The 22429-nt window shown below is 39.5% G+C and overlaps 1 protein-coding gene across 3 annotated transcripts in view; it reads left to right on the forward strand.

Moving 5' to 3' along the window:
* The window catches only part of LOC128863200 (myb-like protein AA), a 63588-nt gene extending 42419 nt beyond the window's left edge, over nt 1-21169 (forward strand). For 2 of the 3 annotated variants that reach the window (XM_054102222.1, XM_054102223.1), the window contains exons 3-11: nt 11708-11770; nt 11904-12042; nt 12102-12216; nt 12328-12819; nt 12917-13717; nt 18841-18960; nt 19051-19616; nt 20177-20265; nt 20337-21169. In XM_054102222.1, the coding sequence (XP_053958197.1) occupies nt 11708-11770; nt 11904-12042; nt 12102-12216; nt 12328-12819; nt 12917-13717; nt 18841-18960; nt 19051-19616; nt 20177-20265; nt 20337-20446 (2495 nt within the window). In that variant the 3' untranslated portion in view covers nt 20447-21169. The remainder of the gene's footprint in view (nt 1-11707; nt 11771-11903; nt 12043-12101; nt 12217-12327; nt 12820-12916; nt 13718-18840; nt 18961-19050; nt 19617-20176; nt 20266-20336) is intronic. The other variant, XM_054102224.1, reaches the window with a different exon arrangement.
* Nucleotides 21170-22429: the final 1260 nt, after the last annotated feature.

Consider the following 22429-nt stretch of genomic DNA (forward strand, 5'->3'; position numbering starts at 1 on the left):
TTTTTTAATAACATACCTCTTCTATTCGCCACTTCTCTGCTCGCTATCTCTTTGCTCTGCTCACTTGACGAAAAATTTGCATTTAAAAGGAACAACAAAGTTATCGAGTTGGATGCGATGCTTGCGATTATACCTCATAGAACTTGTATAACTTACTATTTTACAACAACTGATATTTGAGGCAATTCTGTTTTAGCGCTGCCAAGATATGTTTATTTATGCCAGTTGCTTCATCTATTCACAACTTGCTGACGCTTGGCGAATCGAAGAAGCCAGTTATAAAATGCATTTTTTACTTGTGGATGCTAACCAAAAAAATAAGAAAAGTCGGCTAAGGAAATCATGGAAGAAATCATTGGGAATTCGTCATGATCCGCATGTTCATTTTCGACTGAGTCTTTAGGTTTTGATGAGCTTAATTTTAGATTTTTTCATCACTATCTTAGAAACGACTAAAAAATCATTCCACCAGTCATGATGAGTTCTGGGTGAATTTCTGATAAAAATGCGAACTATTTCGTTGCACCATTCGCCATATTCACCTTATTTGGCATCCTGTGACTTATATACATACATACATGAAAGTATGCAGAAAACCACTAGTCGCAATTACTCAATAAACCGTGTAGTCTCCATCTTTGTCGAGTATAGCCTGGCATCTTCTTCATGCTTTGAACCAGCTTTTCTGCGTAGCTCGTCGACAAAGAGGGCCAAATTTTGCGAACTTGACGCACGGGTTGCTTTTAATCATGGACAAGATGTGTTTTCATAGTTCCCCAGACACTTTCAATGGGGTGGGCGTCTGGGGACTGGTAAGGCCAGTCCAATACTGTGACGCCATTATCTTGTTTTGTTGTTTCTCAATGTGTTTTTCTGAGAGCAGTGGTTTTGATGTTGTTGGACGGTAAGATATATTCGCCTCCTTCAGTCGACATTCGATGTGTGTAGATACACACACCTATTCCCTTTTTAGCAAGATCTGATTGTGCTTGGCGTAGTCACAAAGAAGGGTCCCGCTTAAAAAGTTGGAGGATCACTTTTTTGTCGTCACTCCCTTCAAGCCGGACTCGGAGGAGTCATCAACATTTTTGAACACCTTATACCGCTGGTTCCACAACACAACAAACTTTTTTGATTTTTAAATTACTTTTACAGCCGCGGCGCAAAATAATTTCGGCTTTTTCGAATGCGTGCATAAAAATACCGCCTCAAAACGCTTCGCGTACTTCTCACTCATTTTCGTTTGGTTGCGTTTAAAGGAAAGTTTCGAACGACACTAACTTGAGCTCGCGCTGGCGTCGTAGTTCTTCAGTGGGACTATTATGTAGCAAAAAGCGGAACAAAATATATCTTGAAGTTACAAGAAAAAAACCGGTTCTTTTCTTCTGACACAGACTGTATATTATAGCAACTGCATTTGACGATAAAAGCGAATCACCAGGAATTCAAGGAAGCCATTTCCGCCTCTATGAAAAACATCTTAAGAGAAATTCCTAAAACGGGCTCAAAATAGACTATGGTTGTTCCGGTTTGCAAAAAGTTTGAAATTTTTTCGGAATATAGGATATACGAGTATTGGGTCCAAGTTACTTTGTACATCATTTTTGCTGCATAGCAGTGCTCCTAGCCTCTTAGTCGCCTTTATTTGGAGGCCATACTTAAATGTTTAATTAACAAGCTCGAATGTTTACAAAAGTTGTCTCTGAAAGGTATACTAAGATCAGTAAAGTTATCTATCCTATCCCATCTTACACATCACATTTGCTTTTGATCAACTTGAAGTCCTTAGAGAGTAGAAGATTGATTCTTGCTATCTCATTTGGTTTCAGTGTTATTAAAGGCGGCATTGATTCGCGATTTCTGCTTCAAAGTGTTAATTTTCTAACACCTTCCAGAATTCTTTGTAATGCTCTTTCTTTCCTTTAAATAAGTTCAAGTAAAATTATGCTCGCAATGCTTCTATTGAACCTTCTGTTCGTGTTTTTAAAGAGATCTCTGATTCCAGCTTTCTATATTTCTCAAATTCCAAGAAAGAATTTTCTATTTATTATATTCAACTCTATCTTTTACGTATTATAGTAACTGCAGTTGACGATGAAAGCAAAGCGTCTGTGACTACCATCCTAAGAAACATTACCAAAACGGGCACAGAGGCGCGTTTCATAACTTGGAAATATGCACAAAATTCTGTAAATATTTGCTACAAAGTACACGTCAGTTGTTTTTTGTTTGTAAAAAGTTAGAAAATTTTTTGGAATAGAGGGTGAATTGATACTAAGTTCTTCTTCTTAATTGGCCCTATAATCGCTTACGCTATTTTGGCCGAATGTGCTAACCGGCGCCAGTTGGACACTCTAAGTGAAGCCAAGTCCTTCTCCACCCAATATTGGTACTAAGTTACTTTGTGCTTTATTTTTACTGCATAGCAGTCCTCCTAGCCTAAACTTATTCTAGTCTGGAACCTTTTACCAGTTCCGTTCTGTCAGTCTTTACTCTCAAGTACGCATTTAAGGTATATAATATGATTCGACTTTAGAAATTCATATTTATTTACAAACCATACATACAGAAAATAAATAACGCAAAGTTCACCTCATAATTGAGGACACAACTGTTCAAGCTTTCCCGCAGTCCATTTGTGTAAATTTCGCCACCGTTCTAAGCCAAGCATTAGTGAAAATGTATCCAGTGCGCACGAATGTTCATAATTGCGTCTAAAACTGACCGTTTGTCTGCTGTTCAGAGTAGATGCTTGATCACACGTACACACACACTTAGTATTAAATGTCATCACATCCTGTTACTCATCAGTAAACGGTTAGGGTTTTTTTCGTGCCTGCACTTCATGCCACTAAACGCTGTTGCGGTAGCTTACGAGTATGTTGCAAGACGAAGCGGTAAACTTTCAACAGAACAACTCAACTCAAGCGCATAAGAATTAAGAAAAACTTGAAACTGAAAGCAAGAATGCCGCTAAAAGGGCAGCAGGCAGCAAGAAGTAATCATCAGATGAAGTGTCATACAAGTCAAGAATCACAAAAATACACAAAGTCACATACAGACGTACGTAGGTAAGCATTTACATATGCATGTAGGTATGTAAGTATGTGTATAAAAAGAAAATATATGTAAGCTGAAGATAATTGAGTCTGAAGAAATGTGGAAAATATGTGCCTACTTATGTACGTAGATAGCGTGACTAATGATAAATGACATGAACATCGATCGGTCACATATTTACACAGCGAGCAAACGCAATTATCTGCTATCAAAATGAAGCGGTGCGGGAGAGTTTCTGCTTATTTGCTGTTGCTCGTAATTATCAAATGCAATAAGAATTTGACATGTTGCAGCAGCATTACGGAGCAAATAGCTGGTAGGAAATTGCACTAATAATGAGCTGACGCACTTCCAGGGAATTTAGAATGGCAAACGTGACTAGTTCGCGTGCCTATTACTCCTCCTGTAAACAGGTAGGTAGGTAGGTAGGTAGGTGAAGGTAGTAGTGGGTCTTTAAACCAACTTACTCAAATTGTACCTGTTCTTCTTCTTAACGGGCGTGATAACCACTTATGTGATTTTGGTTAAGTTTAATTGAAACATGGCTGGTTTCTAACTTCATCACACAGAGGCTACACCCTTTCGTCAACAAATGCCTCCTCATTATCTGTAGAATATTCTGGCAAAACATCACCAGCAATGACGCGCTGTGGAGATCTAGCAATGAGGAATCGATCCTAAGGCAAATCAAATGTATAAAGTGACAATCGATAGGTAACACTCTTAGAAAACTACCAGATAGCATCACGAAAATGACACTGGACTGGAATTCGCAAAGGAGCAGAGCTCGCGGTCGGCCAAAGATCACTTGGCGAAGGCCGATGTTGCACGAACTAGGAGATGGTGACATCACATGGAACGGCGCAAAAAAACAGCTCGTGATTGGCGCGATAACCGTTTACGCGATTTTGTCCAGCTCATTGTTCCATCGCCTACCATACTCGCTGTCGCCAACGTGAAAAGGTACAAAAATCTTCCGCAGATTCTTTCTTTCAAACACTTCAAGAGACGCCTCATCGGAAGCAGTTTACCTGTTATTCCTCGTTAACACCTCGTTGGACACCTTTTTATTAATCTTCGGTTGAGCACCCGGATCTGGCCTTTTTTCGTCCTGTTCGATGATCATTTTTAAATTTATATCCATAAATCGATAGAAAATTAAATTTTAGGAAGCTACCTGGAAGCTCCAGTCGTTAGCTATAACAGAAATATATTAAATTCACGTCCAAAGTCGGAAAAATCTGGCCAGAAAAGTCTGCCAGGTGCCCAACGGAGAGTTAAATATTATACCCCTAAGTTCGGCGGTTTTATTTGAGAACCATAAGCAAAAGTAGTTAAACTCACTGGCATGCCTCAAAGGGCAGAGAGTAAGAAGATATCCGATACATTCTCGCAGTTTCTGCATAGTCGAAATGACTTACATTCAATCTTCGAGCATGTCGACTTAGAATACACTGGCCTGTGATCAAAGCAACTAACATAGGGACGTTTTTTCTTGAACCTATAGAGTAACGCCTCTGAGCGCCTGACGTCACGTTCTGGCAAAATTATTTTTACAGCATTTAAAACCATGTCTAAAATATTAGGATCACTTAAAATTCTTTCAAATATTTACTAAATGGCACTCCGAAGAAACACAGTAATGTCACTCTCCAAATTACGAATTTACGACGTGATCGGTCCAACTCAGTGATACCTTTTGCGTAGAATGTATGTGAAATCGTTTTACGATGGATTTATTGGAGCCAAGTCCTTCTCTACCTGATCTTTCTAATGTTGGAGGTATTTCTCTTCATCTGCTACCACCAGCTGTTACCGCAACGAATACTTTTAGAAACCTATCTGAAACTTTGTATGGTGTCGAATAGCTCGAAGAGACCCTTCTCAATTCTGACGGAACGGTTTTCCACAGCTGTATTACTTTTGCAGGGATACCAAATTCAGACATCGCGTCATATGCACCTTCTTGTGCTGTAGTTGGTTGATAGTGGGATTCAGTACTTCGTACGATAAGGGCTTGGTGCGATGTTTAGAAGACTAATTCTCTCCGGGAATGCTATTCGAAAGTGCTAATATTCGAATCTCCAAGCATGAAACAAAAGTGATAGAAAATGTTTTTTTCGATTCACGGAAATCCCTCGTCAGGTAATGGCAAGCCCCCAAGTGTATTTCTGCCACGAAAAAGTTCTCTTAAAAACCATTGGCCGTTCGGACTCCGTTTAAAAATGTAGGTTCTTCCATTTGTGGAACAATTCGCACGCGACAAATCGAAGGAAGATCTTGGAGGAGCCCAAACACCTAACATAACTGTACGCACCAATTATATATTTATTTACTTATTTATATAATTATGCGGTAGTTCGCACAGGCTGTAGGATGACTTTTCCTATAGATTGCGCAGAGCACACTTAAATTCCAATCGACAGCCATGTTTTCATTCGACCATATGTGGCATTGAAACGGATGCATGCACCTTACCAGCTCCTCGCCGTCAAGTCCACGGGCAGTCCGTCGTGATTAGCTTTTGCCAATTTCAATTAAAGGTAAAGAAAGAGTTGTCCAATAACAGGAGTTATAGGTGAATGCATTGCGCTATCGAGAGATGATTAACGATTTTGTATGGCCGGAATTGGATGGTATTGATCTGGACAACGTTTATTTTCAAGAAGATGGCGCTACGTGCCACACAAGCAACGAGACCGTGTTATCTCTCGAAGCGGTGATCACAATTGGCCACCAAGGTCTTGTGACTTTTTTCTTTGTGGCCACGTGAAAGAGAAGGTCCACGCCAACACACCAACAGCCCAGGGTGGATTCAAGACCTCAAAGATGGAATTCGTGAGGTTATCGAGGACATAGGGCAGCCACTTTGCAATTCGGTTCAGAAAAATGTCACGAAAAGGATATTGTCCCGTAAGCGTGGTCGTGGTGGTCATTTGCCTGACGTTATTTTCCGCTATTAACAGCATACCTTAATTTTTATATTGAAATAAATATCCTATCATTTATAACATTTTTCTTTGAATATCAAAATAACACCTCTTATTAAAAACCCCCTTAGTTCCAAACAAAATTTTCCAAGTTAAACTTGAAACTCGGCATTTACCTCAAAGTGAGCTACTTATTTTATGCTATGTTTTATTTAACAGAATAAAATTTACTGCTGAGTTATGACACACTTTTAAACGCACAAGCGATTGCACGCGATGTTTTCGATAGATAGCATCTCAACGTTCTCCACTCATTTTTCCTGTTTAAATAGCACTACCTAGTGCCTGCCACACTGATCGTCATTACCCAGGAATTTCTTTGTTTGATTTACTGCCCTCATTTACCTTTCGTATGGCTTTTTTTACAAACATACAGACATACCTTCATCCTCATCATCTATGCTTTGCTGCACACGCATGACTCATAAATTGGTCATCTTACCAGAATCGCTTGGTAATCGGATGCAACCACATACTTAGTAATTTCTTTTTTTTTCTCCACCACTTAAAATTCAAGAATGTAACAATCATGTAAAGTTCGGCTTTAAAGATTCTACACATCCATCCGCCCCTCACATTTTTTGATTGAAATTTGTTGTAACCGTCCGATGGCCGGCCAGTGTATCAGCATTTTTACGCATTTTACTTCGAGTGTCGCTAACGTCAAGCAGCTTTGTATGTGGGCAGGGAATCTGGTCAGCCAGCTTCGATGTGCCTTCTAATTTATCATATTTGAGTTTTTCTTTTAATGCCTGTGTTTTGCTTTTTCCTTTGTTTTGATGTTCTATTGCTTTTAGACGAGCTCACTCGAAAATAATGTGGCGTAATTTCATCATTTTATGTGAAAATCGGATTTACATCTACCCGATTTAAGTATGCAAGTGTGCATTTGTTTGTTTGCGTATAAAGAAATTCGAAATTTCTGTGAAGAACTTTTAATCTCTAAATTACCATAATCAACTCCTAGGAATTTATTGAAGAGCTTGTAAGTAAAAATAGCTTTATTGACCATTGTTGGGTTGGTTAATTCTGAGCTAACGAATTTGTATGCAGCAAAATGCGCCCTCGATACGACGTAAAAGCAATAAATAACAATAATAATAATCAATTTGTATCTACATTTTATTGGCGATTTGAACTTCAAAAATAAAGAAAAATTACTTTCAGTTTCATGGGAGAGTTGTTGCGTTAACAAAGTATTTCATATTTTCATAAAGACTTTTACTGGCCCAGCTAAATTCTGTACGCTTCAAAATGTCAATAACTTCTGAAGGAAAACTAAAATTTTAGAAATTTATATCTTCAAAGAAATGATACTCATATTTCTTATGTGCTCGCCGTAGCTGAATCGGTTGTCATCTATTGGTCGATCATCCGCGGTCCATCTGCAGGTGACCTTTGCGATTTAGATCATCCTGATACAAAGATTACCTGAGGATAAGGGGATGCCCAGAGACTGGGCTAAATTTAGTGATTTAAGCTTAATTCTCTCCTAGCCATGTCATGCGTGAAGTAATTTTCAAGGATTTTTTATTCCAGGAAACCGGACAAATGTTCGTGGTGCATCACTTAGCCAGTCCGTTTACAATACACACTAAACTACATTCAAAAGCAAGTTAGGAGAAGACATTTAAGGGCTGTCGAGATTTAAAGGCAACCAGTATAGATATGATCTGTTAGGGATGAGTTCTGACCCATAATGAATTTTGCTTTATATCTATTAACGCAGCTTGGAAGACACTGCAGTAGTCAGTAGCCGTGTACTTAGTTTCAGCTGCAGCTCTTCTGCATAGATGCCACTACAGATTATCTTATTTAGTCTTGAGTCGTCAGTAAATACTGTCTTATATTTATCATTCTCGCATCTTTCTGGTATTCTTGTAGAAAAATAATAATTTTTTTACAGTTATTAACTTAATTGAATTTGGAGAATTTTAGAGTAATTAGTAGGATACTTTATTTATTCTGTTTTTATTGTGTTTTCTCTATTACCGATGAAAGACTACATTCGAAAATACTTCTATTGAATAGTTGCTTAAAAACAAGATCATGAAGCATCTTATAATACAGGGTGATTCAATAAGACCACAAGTGTTCTTCTATAAATAAAACACAACAAAATTTGTGGAATAGTTTTTTTCAATTTCCTTATATTTTTTAAAGTATGACATTTATGTTTTAAGTACAATCAATACCCGTTAAATCCCCACTACGACTCCTCTGGTAAATTGTTCATTGATTTTTTTTTTGGCATTGTGCGGGCGGTATATCTTTTATGACTGTATGATTTTGTTCTTCTGCTCTGGAAACATCTTGGCTTTATTGACATATACCATTATTTTTACGTAGACAAAGGTAAAGAAGTCCAATGGCGTCAAATAGCAAAATCCATGTGGTAATTTCCCGTTGTTTCGTGAGTTGAGCGTTCTGGCAACTTCGTTCGCAATAGCGCCATTGTTTCTTGCGCTGGGTGGCAAGTGACACCGTCCTGTTGAATCCAAATAAACGTCACACAAATTTCGTTTCAGCGTTCACCATATCAGCCTTAGGCTGTGTTCAGGCATCTAATGCGTTACATTTGACTTTCTTAAACTTTGAAGAATTAGCAAGCTGCCTTTTGTTTTTTCTGAACAAAGGTAGGTTGCAACCAAAACTCACAAACATTTATCTTTTATACAGGCTGCGCCATCTTTTATGTCGGTATGTAAATGCTGAATAACTTTGTCATTTACCAACCGATCGACTTCAACATACATGTTTCCGAAACAACGCGCTGAAATAGTGACGCTATACATCGAAAATAGTCGTTCTATTGTTCTAACTCAACGGGCATATCGTAAAAAGTATCGCGGTAAACAGGCACCGTCTGGCAATACTATTCGTCATTTGATGTCGAAAGTTTTTGAGCACGAAACAGTAGGAGATCGTCAACGTGCCGTTCATCAACGACCAAGACGTTCCAATGAATTTGTTCAAGCAGTGAGGGAGAGCGTTGCCCAGGCGCCAACAGTGTCGTATCGTCGTCGTGCTCAGCATTTTAGCGTCAGTGAAACCACAATGCGGCGCATTTTAAAAGATCATTTAAATTTGTTTCCGTATAAAATGCAATTGACACAAAGAATATTGCTGGCCGACCATTCACGAGGCTTTTAATACGGCCAAACAGTCGCTCGAATGGTTGACACTGAACCCAATTTTTGAAAGCAAATGCCCAGATCACCTGACTTAACCCCCTTACCCCCCGGACTTCTTTTTGTGTGTTTGTTAGTTGAAAAATAAGGTTTACGCAAACAAGCCGCAGACTATTGACCAGCTTAAATCAAACATGTGTGCCGAAATCAACGCTATAAAACCCGAAATGCTTGACAGGGTGTTGACAAACGCAGAAAAAAGATCGCAGTTTGTGATTGCTAAAAAAGATGGCCACTTGATTGATATTGTATTCAAAAAATAGTTAATAACCAAACCAAATAAAAATACCGCACTTATACAAATCAGTTGTTTTTTTCAAAGTTATTCAATGTTTTCATACCGACATAGAAGATGGTTCACCCTGTAAACTAATAAAATTCACTCTAAAGTTAATTTTCTTTCCATTTTTCTTCCCACAGAAAAATGTTAGAAACAACATCAAAATACTAATTGTGTAAGCTAAATTGTAGAAGTGTGAACACCCAACTCAAAACCGTAATTTAAAGTTTAATTGCTTGAACGATTTTCTGCTTGAACATAGTCTTACCGGCAAAGTTTTCGAGGAAGTACGAAAAGTCTGATAATTCCGCCAGCCCGAAAACTACACAAAAAAGTGACTCACTGTGAATGCATGGTTTGGTTTTTAATGACATGAAGACTTTCAGTACCCCAAATATGGCAATTTCTTGCAGATCGAATATTTTCATAAAACGTTTGGACCACTTGCTCTATGACTAAGTTTGCCAAAGACTGTAGTAAGAATTGTGTGAACAAATTGTCTATCAAAGGGCTGCTTAACTCTTGAATCACCCCATATAATAAGCATTAGCTGCCCTTCACAGGCAATAGTAAGCCTCGGCGTGTGTTTCAGTCATTAGTTAAACTTTCATAAAACTATCTGCTCGGTAGGAATGGGTTAAAATTGTAGTTGAATCTATTGGCAGCACGGCGACAAGATGCGTACCATAAATTAGAGAAGAGACTCGGTTAAACACCTGATGAATTATATGTGAGCCAACTAATTAAAAAAAGTAATAAATAATTGGCGCGTACCCCTCTGTTAGGTGTTTGTCCGAGCTCTTCCTCCTATTTGTGATGTACGTCTTGTTGTGGTTCCACAAATTAAGGGACCTATAGTTTTAAGTCAACTCCGAACAGCAAATGGTTTTTTATGAGAAGCTTGTTTATGGCAGAAATACACTCAGAGGTTTGCCATTGCCTGTCGAGGGGCGATCGCTATTAGAAAAAAACTTTTACTAGATGTTATTTTAGTGCTTCATGCACGGAGACTCGAACCGAATGGGAGTCACGCATCAACTCATTCGGCTACGTCGACCGTCAACTATACCTTCCTATAAAAAAAAAAATAAAATTAATTCCTCAACCTTAACAACCTTCCAATCCTTACTCCCGCACAAAAAGTCAGCGCATTACTTGCATTGTGGCTGCTAAAACAAGCAAAAACACAAAGAAAAAGACACAGTTACACATTGCATCAGTGGCGCCAGCAAGAGAAAGCGGGAAATCGCGGTAATAGCGCAGACACACCAAATTTAGCGAAGTCCTCAACTATCTGTGTGACCCCTCTGCCAAAAAAATTTGACACATAGATGGCGCTTCAAGCAGTAAGAAGGCGTTGTTCCTAAGCAACGACAGGTGGGCATTCCCACTACTTAGGACTAGTAGCGGCAGGCTAATAACCTACCCTGTCAGAAAGCAAAATAGATTAACGAAACCAACGCAAGACTGAGTCTTGTCGACCTATGCTCCCGAGTGGAGTGAACTAGGAAATAATAATATAAAAATAGTGAATATGAGGGTTATTTGAAAAGTCCGTGAAAAAATTAAAACTACTTAATAGTTTGGGATAAACCTTTTTATTGTTCAACATAGTCTTCTTTTAGGCTTATAAACTTCATCCAACCCCGTTCTAGTTTGTTCTGTCCTAGTTCTCTTCCGAATAATCGGACTGGTCCAAGTCTGAAAAATAGCCATTCGTCTCTGCAATCACCGCCTCGTTTAAATAAAATCTCTTTTCGGCCAGCTATGTCTTCAAATTATTGAACAAATAGTTGTTTGAGGGATCCGAGGTAGCCAAGTCTGAAGAATAGAAGGGTTGGAAAACCAGTTGGAACCCTATTTCCATTAATTTTGCGCCAACAACTGCGGAGGCGGGAGCTGGTGCGTTGTTGTGACGGATAAGGGAGATCACACGACTTCCTCGATTCAAAAGAATACCAAGCACAAAAAATCTGGCTGAAACTTAGTGTGTGTTCATCCATGAGGTGATACTAAGAAAACATAAACTCGAGGCGCACCTGTAGTGCCGTGTCTCTGACTTTGCACGTACTTTTCAAGTACGAGTATAGAAAAGCAAATGCTTTTTTAATTTTATTATTATATACATTTTTTAATATTTTTAATGGCATAATTTTTAATTTTGTTGTTTTCCAATTTCATTGCAGTGTGCAAAGAATGGCTGGTACGTGAAGACAGCGCACTCGCCTATAAATTGCAGTCACAAGAAAGTAAGATATATCCAACGGCAAAAGGCAAAATTAACAACCGGAACTAAAGTTTATAACCCGTGCACACATTCAGACATACATATATATATACGTATGTACGCACATTAATTTCTTTGCAATTCTTTTCCAACAGTAAATGACTTCTATAAGGGCAACCGGCAGCGCAATGCAGTGGTACGCGAGGATTTTCCCACTGCACTGAATGAGCAAATCAAGGAGAAGGAACAGGCAGAGAAGCAAGTGGAAATGTATAGACGTCGACTGTTGGAACAGTAAGTGCAATAAAATTACCTACAATGGGCGCTAATGCGAAATTTTTATGTGTCCACAGGGAAGCGCATGACAAGCGAGTAGCGAAGGAGATTGCGGACAAATTGGAACGTGACTTGCAGGAGCAGAGGCATAGGGAGCTGCTGGAGAGCGAAGAGATGGCGCAACAGATGCAGGTAAACACACACACACACATACATTGGTGTGCACATAGAAATATTTATCTATGCATGCCCTATAAAATATTTACGACCTGCGTCGCATTAACTTTTTGGCTCTTCTTGCAGGAGCTCTACGTGAATCTGCCACCACCGACGCGCGGAAAGACGCATCCGCCACCGCCACGTCCAGCTAAAGCAAGTATCTTGCAACAGAATCCAAATGAACCCTCAACATCGAACGGTAGATATTTTGGTAGTAGCAGTAGTAGTAGTAGCCAGCATTCGAATCATCAACATCAACATCAACAACAACAACAACAATCATCATCACAATCACCACAAATATCACAAATGCCACAACAGCAACAACCATCCGCTCATCAGCAACAGCATCAACAACAATTGTCGCCCGCCTCATTTTTGTTGCAGCAAAAACATTTCTCACAAACCGATTGGTATGTAGGCATAACGGTACAAAAGACACCGTCACCTACAACCGCATCGGTGGTAAATGCAGCAGATTCATCATTTCCACCAACATCCAGCACACGTCAACAGTCCAGATCACAGACAAATGCAGCGAGTGGCAGCAATTCAACCGCTAACGGTCACATGTTGGTGAGTTACAATGCAATACGTGCCACTAACCAATATGGGCCACAAGCTCTTTGAACTCACTTACAACAAACTAACAACTTCATTTCATTCACATCAGCAACAACACCAACATCAGCATCAACACTCATTGTCATCCATTTCAACGGGCTCGGCTGCATCAACATCCTCAGCAGCAGCAGCAGTGGCAGGAGCAGCAGTAACAGCGGTAGCGGCAGTAGCAGCGGGATCCTCATCGGTATTGGCATCATCCTCATTTGCACATCAACACCAACACCCCCATCAGCACAACCACTTTCACTCACCAACAGCACAACAACAAAAGCGCAATGCACTCGATACGCATCCAACACACGCACCCTACACCAAACATTCACCAACAAAACCATCAACACCACCAAGCGGACACCAGCAGCCGCTGCACCAACGCCAGCACTCAGTCGAAGAACTGATTGAGTACTCGGATGTGGTGGACAGCATACGTCTTCTAGGTGCGAGTGCTGCTGCTGCTGCTGGTGCTGAAAGTGGTGGCGTTAGTGATGCTGGCTTCCCACCCGAATCACCCTTACACAACACTTTCAGTAACAATAGTAAAACCACCAATCCACCAACTGCTGCTTTGAGCAATCGATTGCATTCGGTGTCGAATGAGAATTTGCTTAGAAATGAATACAAATTTCAGAAACTCTCGCCGGAAAAGTACGATCAACTGGTGGGCAATGATGGCGGTGGGCGTGGTGCGAGCAATGTTACGGCTGCTGAACGGCATATGCAGGCGCACGCAGATGATATTGAACTGTACGTGGATCCGTGTGATTATGCGAGTTTGAAGGAGATTGGCTTGCCCATGGAAGAGATCAAGGAGATGAGCAAAAAACTAAAGCAAGAACAGAAGGATGAGGTAAGTATTCGTGGGCTAGTTAAATATAATATTAACTGGGAATAAGAGAGCAGTTAAACAGATAAACATATCGAGTCGTTTATAAATAGCTACGGAAGTTAGTTAGTTTGATCTTCCATTACTACAGTGGTTTTATTAACATTCAGTACTGCCAAATGGGAACTGCCAATGCGTTTTTTATCGCAGCTATAAGAACCAGGAGGAGGTTGAACACTTTCTCTGCACTTTCTCTGCACTTACCTCGCTGTCTACTCATCCTTCTTTGGATGTGTGGCGAACATAAGGCCTCTTCTATTCGCAACTTCTCAGCTCGCTAGAGAGACTGCTCGGCTCACTTACCAAAAAACGTGCATGTGAAAGCAACAACAAAGTTAACAACATGCAATTTTTGGCAGCTCTATTCCAGCGGTACGCGAAATGCACTTTTTGCAGAACGATAATTTTCATAAAACGTTTAGATTACTTAGAGTATGACAAAGTTTGCCAAAGCCTGTAGTAACAATTGTCTTGTCTTCACTCTTGAATCACCCTATAAAAAAGTATTAGTTGTCCTCCGCGTGTGTTTGTTACATAAGAAAAACTCTCATAAAACCCTGCCCCACGGGAATGGCTTGAAATTGTAGTTCAATAGATTGGTAGGACAGCGACAAAACGCGTACCATAAATTAGAGAGGAGGTTTGCCAAGACATGTTCATTTATACTAGTTGCTTCATCTATACACCACTTGCTAACGCTTGGCGAAAAGAAGAAGCCTACAGAATCAGCAGACATCCAAAATATTCCATTGTTTGTTAGACAGACGAAAGGTTTCACAACATTTGGAATTAGAGGTGGACACTTGAGCCCAAGCAATTGCTATCGCAATGGAACTTCAGGCCTAAGTTCGTACATCTATTCATGGAGAATGACAACCATCGTAACCTAACCAAACCTAACGTAGTTGGTCTATTCTCAGTGGACTCAAGGTAATGCCCTTATAGTGCTTTTCTGGGCTTGATATCCAGAAGCCATTTGGAGCATCAGATGAATGTCGTATCATCGATCCTTTCTTGTAACTCATTTTTTGACTATAAATCGCATTTTTTAACCATCAATCACTCACCGCATTCGCCTGATATGGCTCCCTGTGACTTCTGCTTGTACCGACATGCTGAAGGACATTCCGATCAACGACACTCTTTCGAAAAGCTTTTAGATCGCGCAAATGGTGTATCGACTAGACGCTAGACTAAAGTATCGAGGGACTATTTTGAATAAATAAACGCAAAGTTGTCAGAACAAAGCTCCTGTCGTGTCTAGTTTAGCTCAGTCTTGTTTATTTTGGACTTCACCTTGTATACAGCGTTGCCCATATTCGACGGACCCATGTGTTTTTTTTTTAATGTTGACGATAATAATCATTTTACTTGGTTCAAGTAGATTTTTTGACATCACTTTTTGAATGTGATATCTCTCAAATGGCGGCCTTGAGCCTGTACGACGTATTGTGCCCGTTTTGCAGCATTTTCCATAGTTTTAGCTAACATTTCGGCTGGAATAGCAGCTATTTCCTCACGGATGTTGTTCTTGAGCTCTTCTATGGCCTTTGGCTTATTAATATAAACCTTTGATTTTAAATATCCCCACAAGAAGAAGTCAGGTGGCGTTAAATCGGGCGAACGCGGTGGCCAGTCAAAATCGCCATTTTTCGACATCAAACGACGAGGAAACAATTTCTTCAAAAAATCGATTGTGGTGCGAGCTGTGTGTGGTGGAGCGCCGTCTTGTTGAAACCAGAACTGCCTCATACGCTTTCGACGAATAATTGGCATCACAAAAGTGGTTATCATATCGCGATAACGCTCCTGATTGACCATCATCATTTTCGTAAAGAGGTAGGTACCTCTTGAATTTCGTGAGGTGGCGTAAATATGGTAATTTTGCTTGTTTACTGTCCCATTCAATAAGAAATGAGCCTCATCTTCCATGATGATTTTGTTCTTCTTTTTTTTCTTTTGGCTTCTTTTGTTGAATGTAAATTTCAACAATTTGGGAGCGCTCGCGTGGCGTGTACTGTTCCATGATAAAATCTCCTTGGACTGACACTTCCAACGCGGTATGTCATTAAGCGATCTGACGTCTCTGTCAGAAGATGCAGGGGATACAGAGGTTTGTCATTGCCTACCGAGGGGCGACCGGTATTAGAAAACACGACGGCGGTACTAGTAACTTAAAAGAATTACTTTTCAGAATCGGTATACTCACGAAATTTATATTAATCGTGTTCGTTACCACAAAAATAAGTAATAATTATTTGTGATATGTGAAGATATTGGCATCATCGGCCTTAACACCCGCGCTGTTACTTCTGTATTTTTCAAGCTGGATAAAGAAGCAAAGCGAAGTGACTCCCGTCACTGTTGACAGTTATGATTTCGAGGCTCTCGACGATTACAACATCCGATGAGGCGTCCCTAGTAGTGTTTGAAAGAAAGATTCTGCGGAAGATGTTTCGACCTTTCGTTGGCTGGGTCATGTCGCCGGCTTGAGGGCTGATAATGGCTAAAGGTGCTGGTTCAATGCAGGCTGGCTTTGCTTGCTTTTCTTCGATAACTGTCAAAAATGAATAGAACAATACTAAAATATATATATGAAATGAGAGCAAATGGCAGCTTTGCTGGAAACGCTTGGAGTACGACGAAGTTGCAAATAGCTCACAATTCTATTTGACGGCGCTTTTGGCATTAGAAATTGAACATTCCTGTTGTTTATTTATGTTTGAAGAAAATTTAATAAATGCCATTAAAAAGCATAGATGTATATATCAGTGCCGAATTGTTCCTCGTCTCTTGCAAGCTGGCGCAAAACTCAAAGTTTCAATGTTTTTGTTGATCTAAAAATATTTATTACGAGGGGTGCCTTTTATATGTCGGGGATAAGAGAAAAAAAAAAACAAATTTTAATCGTCGAACATCACTTTATTGTTTTTCAAAATATTCTCCATGAAGATCTATACACTTTTGCATGCGTTTGAACCAATTATCGAAGCACTTTTGCCACTCTGAATGAGGTACCTCCAAAACATGCATTCTGAATGCCGCAACCGCTTCTTCAGGTGTCGAAAAACGTTGACCTCTCAGTTTGTTTTTTACGTACGGGAATAAAAAGAAGTCATTCGGTGCCAAGTTAGGACTATACGGCGGATGACCCATTAATTCGATGTTTTGGGTGCTCAAAAATGCAGTTGTTTGAGCCGATGTGTGAGAGCTCGGATTGTCGTGGTGAAGAGTGATCCGTCTTTGGCGATTGGTTTTCCTAATTTCTTCGAAGACAACTGGCAAACAAATGGTTTTGTACCACTCAGAATTTACTGTTCTGCGTTGTTCTAGTGATACGTTTGCGACATGTCCAATTTTTCCGAAAAAACAGACGACCATTTGCTTGGAAGTGCTTCGTGCGCGAACAACTTTTGTTGGATTTGGCTCATCTTGAAACACCCATACAGTCGACTGCTGTTTACTTTCGGGCTCATACGCATAAATCCATGCTTCATCACCTGTCACGATGTCATAGACGTGTTTCGAAGCCCCGCGATCGTATTTTTTGAACATTTCCTTCGACCAATCTACACAAGCCTTTTTTTGAGTGATTGACAAATTGTGTGGGATTCAACGCGAACAAATTTTTTTGACAGTCAAATGTTTATGCAATATTGAATGTATGCTGGTCCCACTAATGCCTAAGATTGTCTCAATCTCACGATAGGTCACATGACGATCTTGCAATATCAGTTCGCGCACAGCATCAATGGTTTTCGGAACAACAACTGATTTTGGACGACCTTCCCGAAATTCGTCTTGGAGTGAACTACGACCACGATTGAATTCACCATACCATCGATAAACACTGGTCCTTGATGGAGCTTCATCGCCAAAAATGAATTAAGTTCATCCATGCAATGTTGCTGAGTTAATCCACTTCAAAAGTTGTAAAAAATAATCGCACGAAAATGTTCACGATTTAATTCCATTTTTGGACCGAGATGAATATTTTAAGTTACTGTAAACAACACACATAGCGCTGGTATTTCAAAAAACGTTCTGAGTACGTAAAAGCCAAAAAATGTCAAACTTTGCGATGCAGATTGCAACACCAGGGTTGCAAAATCCCGACATATATAAGGCACCCCTCGTATTTGCTCACCCAAAACTTACGGTCGTTGGCATGATTGACGTCGTATCTTTACATTTTTACTATTCAAAGTAAATATGTTTTCACAGCTTCTAGTTATGATTTCATGATTCAAAAATTGATTATGGATTATTTAATATGACTAACATCTCTCTTTCATTTCCATCCTTTTGCGAGTCATCTGATTGTTATGGCAGCGTTCAAAGCGCCCATTTGATCATAAAAGTTTTCAAAGCCAAGCAAAGTCAGCCTGCATTGGGCTAGCATTGTAACTTCGTTGAATATTATTATTATTTTTATTGATCTATTGGGAAAAGCCTATTTTTGTAACCCTAGAGTTTTAGGCTTTTTAAAAATTTTAACACAATTTTAGGTTTGTTGTTCCAAAGATTACATGGAGATACTACGATACCACCAAGGTGACGAAGTCTCTGTCTGCCCAACGCAGGACAATCACAAAGCACATGTTCTAAGCTTTCTATGTCCATTTCGCAAAAGCGGCAGACATTGGTCTCAGATAGACCAATATTATTTAGATGATACCTCAGGCTGCAGTGACCTGTAAGGTATCCGGTTAAAAGACGCAGATCTACTCTGTTTAGTGAGAGAAGCTTGTCAGATATTCCTTTGTTGGGACTTAGGAATAGTTTGGCTTGACGCTGACCGGCACAGTTTAGCCAGTATACAGCAAATTTCGTTTCTTCCCATTTCCTAAGGAGTTCATTAATGTGGCTTTTTGTGAATACACAGAGAGGCTCAGGACCAGTAAGTTGCATATTTGCTCCTTGTTTTGCAAGGTCATCAGCCATTTCATTTCCCTCATGCCCTTCATGTCCCGGAATCCAACCTAGTGCTACTATGTTGAGGTTGAATATATCGCATTTAGTTGTATTTCCCCCCCCCCCCCCCTTTTTAATGCCCATAATCATTCATTATTTTCCATTACTATTAGTTGCTTGCACGTCGTCTACAGCAGATGGAGGTGAATGACGGGCTGACACTAGAGCAACGCGATCGTCTGCTAGCAATTGAAGCGCAAGACAAGGAACTCGCCAAAATGCTGCAAGATCGCGTGAGTATTAAAACATAAAAAAAAAGAAAGAAAAAATAAATAAATAAATAAAGCTTAATAAAAAATTTGATTCGTTATTGGGTCACACAGGAACGCGCCAAAGCAAAACGTGCCAAAGAAAAAGCGCGCCTACGCAAGTATCAGCAGAAAGACGCAGTGGCTGCTGCGGGTAGCACCACACTATGCTCCTCAAGCGGCAGCTCCTCGAACGGCCTGCACTGTGGACCACTGTTGCCGCTGCCACAGGACTGCCTCTCTTTTGGCAAACATGCAACACACGCCGCCGTACCTTCAACGGCAGTCGCATGCGTCAGCACTTCAAAAGCGGCAAGCGTCTTGAACGGGGCGGAAGAGGAGGATATCATCGACGTGGAGGCCTATTCGAATCCCATTGATGTGCTGCATAGTCAGCAGCAGCGTCAACATCAGAACGGCACGCTAACTAATGGCAGTTTGACGCGTGAGGGTGGACGACGCAGCAACAATAGTCAGCAACACAATAGCATTGGCGCCAACAACAATAGTGCGCTCAATCGTATCGATGATGATATTTACACACTGCCAGTAGATAGTTGTAGGCCCGGCCAGCGACCCGCTTCTTTGAATATCAGCCCAACTGGCGAAGCGCAGCTGTTGCAGCACAATTCGATGACAAGGTGGGTGCGATGGAGAAGGTGTAAATCAAGTTTTTTCATATACTTTAGGCCGGGTCGATTTGTGGGAAGGCAAAAAAATCGCCCATAGCTCTGTGAAAATCATATTCTAGGGATCAAAATAAGAAACTTTGCCGAAGGAACCATACCTCTAAAACGTATTCTGATGCCCCCAATTTGGGTCGAACTTTTTAGTTTCTTTTCTCATGTAAAGGCCAAAAATGGTGATATTTTGAAATGATTGTATGGGGAACCCCCCAGGGGAGTTCCAGGGGGTGTGCCACTAGCAAGGGTGGATCGGCCGTCCAAAGTTAGTGGGGGTCGGTCATACATTTGGACTCGATTGGAGCACTCTAAATGGGTCAAAGTGGGATTTTTCGTTCGACTCAAATTGGGGGACATCAGAATTCGTTTTAGAGGAATGGTTCCTTAGGCAAAGTTTCTTATTTTGATCCTTAGAATACGATTTTCACAGAGCAATGAGCGATTTTTAAATCGACCCGCCCTAATATACTTCTATGTGGGTGGTTTAATTGCTGTTTCACTTCACGCTTAACTTGCAGATCTGAAAACTACTCCACTGATTCGCATGATTCACTGAGCCGGCATGAGTTGGCGCCACGCATGAACTACTCTCAGTCGAGCACTTTTGGTATATATGTATTTGACGGTCAGCGAACAGCCTGTGCATGCTTGTGCTAACTTTCTCCTTATAATTTGCAGATAAGAGCTCAAGTCCCACACCGCCTTATATGCCGATTCAAGGTACGCGCCGATCGAATTCAAGCGACGATCGTAAAAAGAAGTCCAAGGACAAGTGCACGCATCAGTGAAATGGCCACAATTTAGCCGAATTGCTCATTGAAATACCTATAATGCTTACATACATACATACACGCATACTTACCTATATATGTGTGTTTGTGGAGAAATGAAACTGCATACCTACATATAACTTATACATATTCATAGTATATATTTATTAGTGCATAGCTGCATCTCAACTTTGTCATCACTCACATCTTTCGTACTAACTAAACGCCTACAAATGTAAATTAGATTACACCAACACGCATGCCCACCGTTGGCGTGTGTGTGTACTACAATCAAAAGTTAGCCACGCAATGTAACATATGAACTCATATCAAAAACTTTTTCCATTCTTTTCCTCTTAAGAAATGTACTTATTTGGTAAATAAATTATTAAAAAGGGCTTAAAAAATTTTTTATAAGCTGAAGGTTAACAAATTTGTATGAAAAAAAGAGTAAAGTGAAGTGTATAAAGCAAATAGGCTCTGTAATAGGAAGCAATAACAACAATTTGTCCGCATACCCATTTATTGAATATTTACACATACACACACATATATTCATGTATATGTAGCATAAACATACAAGTCTTTATGTAACTACAATAGTAATGTAATTAAAACTACCTACAAATATATATATACACATACATATAAACATATATATAAATATACAGCATATATACAGCTATTGTGAAGTGTTTTTTCGTTTATTCTACAGATTTATGTATTTGCAAAATTTAAAAAAGTGAATTAAAATTTTTGATCCTTTGCAATTTTATTGTTGCTTGTGTTTCGATTTGGAAGACTTTCTAGAAGTTCCATTGAAAAAGTAAGGAATATTATTTTTTATTACACTTTTGTAAAGGATGAGCAATTTAGAGGTATCGGATTATATTGGGTTGGCAACTAAGTAATTGCGTATTTCTTTTAGAAAATCAAAGACAATGGCCCTTATTATGAGTTGGATTCGATCTTCGATATTCGTTGGATGTCGAAGATCGAAAATCGAATGTCAATTTGGTATTATGAGCGGTGCAGCCCTGTCGAAATTTTCGTTGTATACCGAATTTAGAGTCGAATGCAATTTTGCTTTCGATTGTGTAGCGTATTGTGGGAAAACTTGTTAAAATGTAAGTTGTTTGCGATTATTTATGGTTTTATAGTAACCAAATAATAAACATATACTGATTTTGTTTTTTTTTATGCAGGTCGAAAGTCGTGAGTACCAAACAGCAATTAGAAAGGCTAGTTGCATTAATGGAAGATAATCCACAATTCGCAAAATGGATTTGCACCAAAGTTCAAGCAGCAAAAAAATGGGAGGAATTTACAATGGAGCTGAATTGCTTGGGACCACCAGTTAGTACGGCAGCAAAATGGATTAAGGTTATCAATGGTTTTTTGTTTTGTGATGTTTATAGAAATACATTTTTATTTTCCCTTGGCAGGTATGGGCTGAAATACGTAGAGGAACTGAAATACATTTTTTTTTCGAATGGCGAATAATTGAATAAAGAAAATTTATAACAAAAATAAAACAGAAACTGTGGCGTAAAGGTTTCTATTTAATACTTTTTAGATTTTTCTATAATATTCTAAGAATATCATTTCTTATGTTTTCTGCTTCTCCGTTATTTGACTTCAATATCTTCAGCATCATCGTTGAGAGTCTCATCGGATAACTGTAAGGAAATTTCTGTAATATTAAGTACGTCAACACATTTTGAAAATTCTAAACTTACTCAGTGGAAGCCATTTCTAGGAGGTTGGATGCGCCCCTCAACTGTTTTCTACTTTTAGTTAGTTCCACTAATCTTTCATCGTCCGATGAATCGTCGAACCACAACTCCGTTGTACTCATTTTCACAAAAAATACTGTTTTTACCTTTTAAAAATAATGTTAGCAAAGAATTTCAACACAATCGGTTTTTCTTTTATTTTGATTTGCTGTATCAGCTGAGAAAAAATTATCTATTGTAAATGCGTCGAGCGATCGAAATTCAC

This window comes from Anastrepha ludens, chromosome 5 (genome assembly GCF_028408465.1).
Source record: "Anastrepha ludens isolate Willacy chromosome 5, idAnaLude1.1, whole genome shotgun sequence".
Lineage (NCBI taxonomy): Eukaryota > Metazoa > Arthropoda > Insecta > Diptera > Tephritidae > Anastrepha > Anastrepha ludens.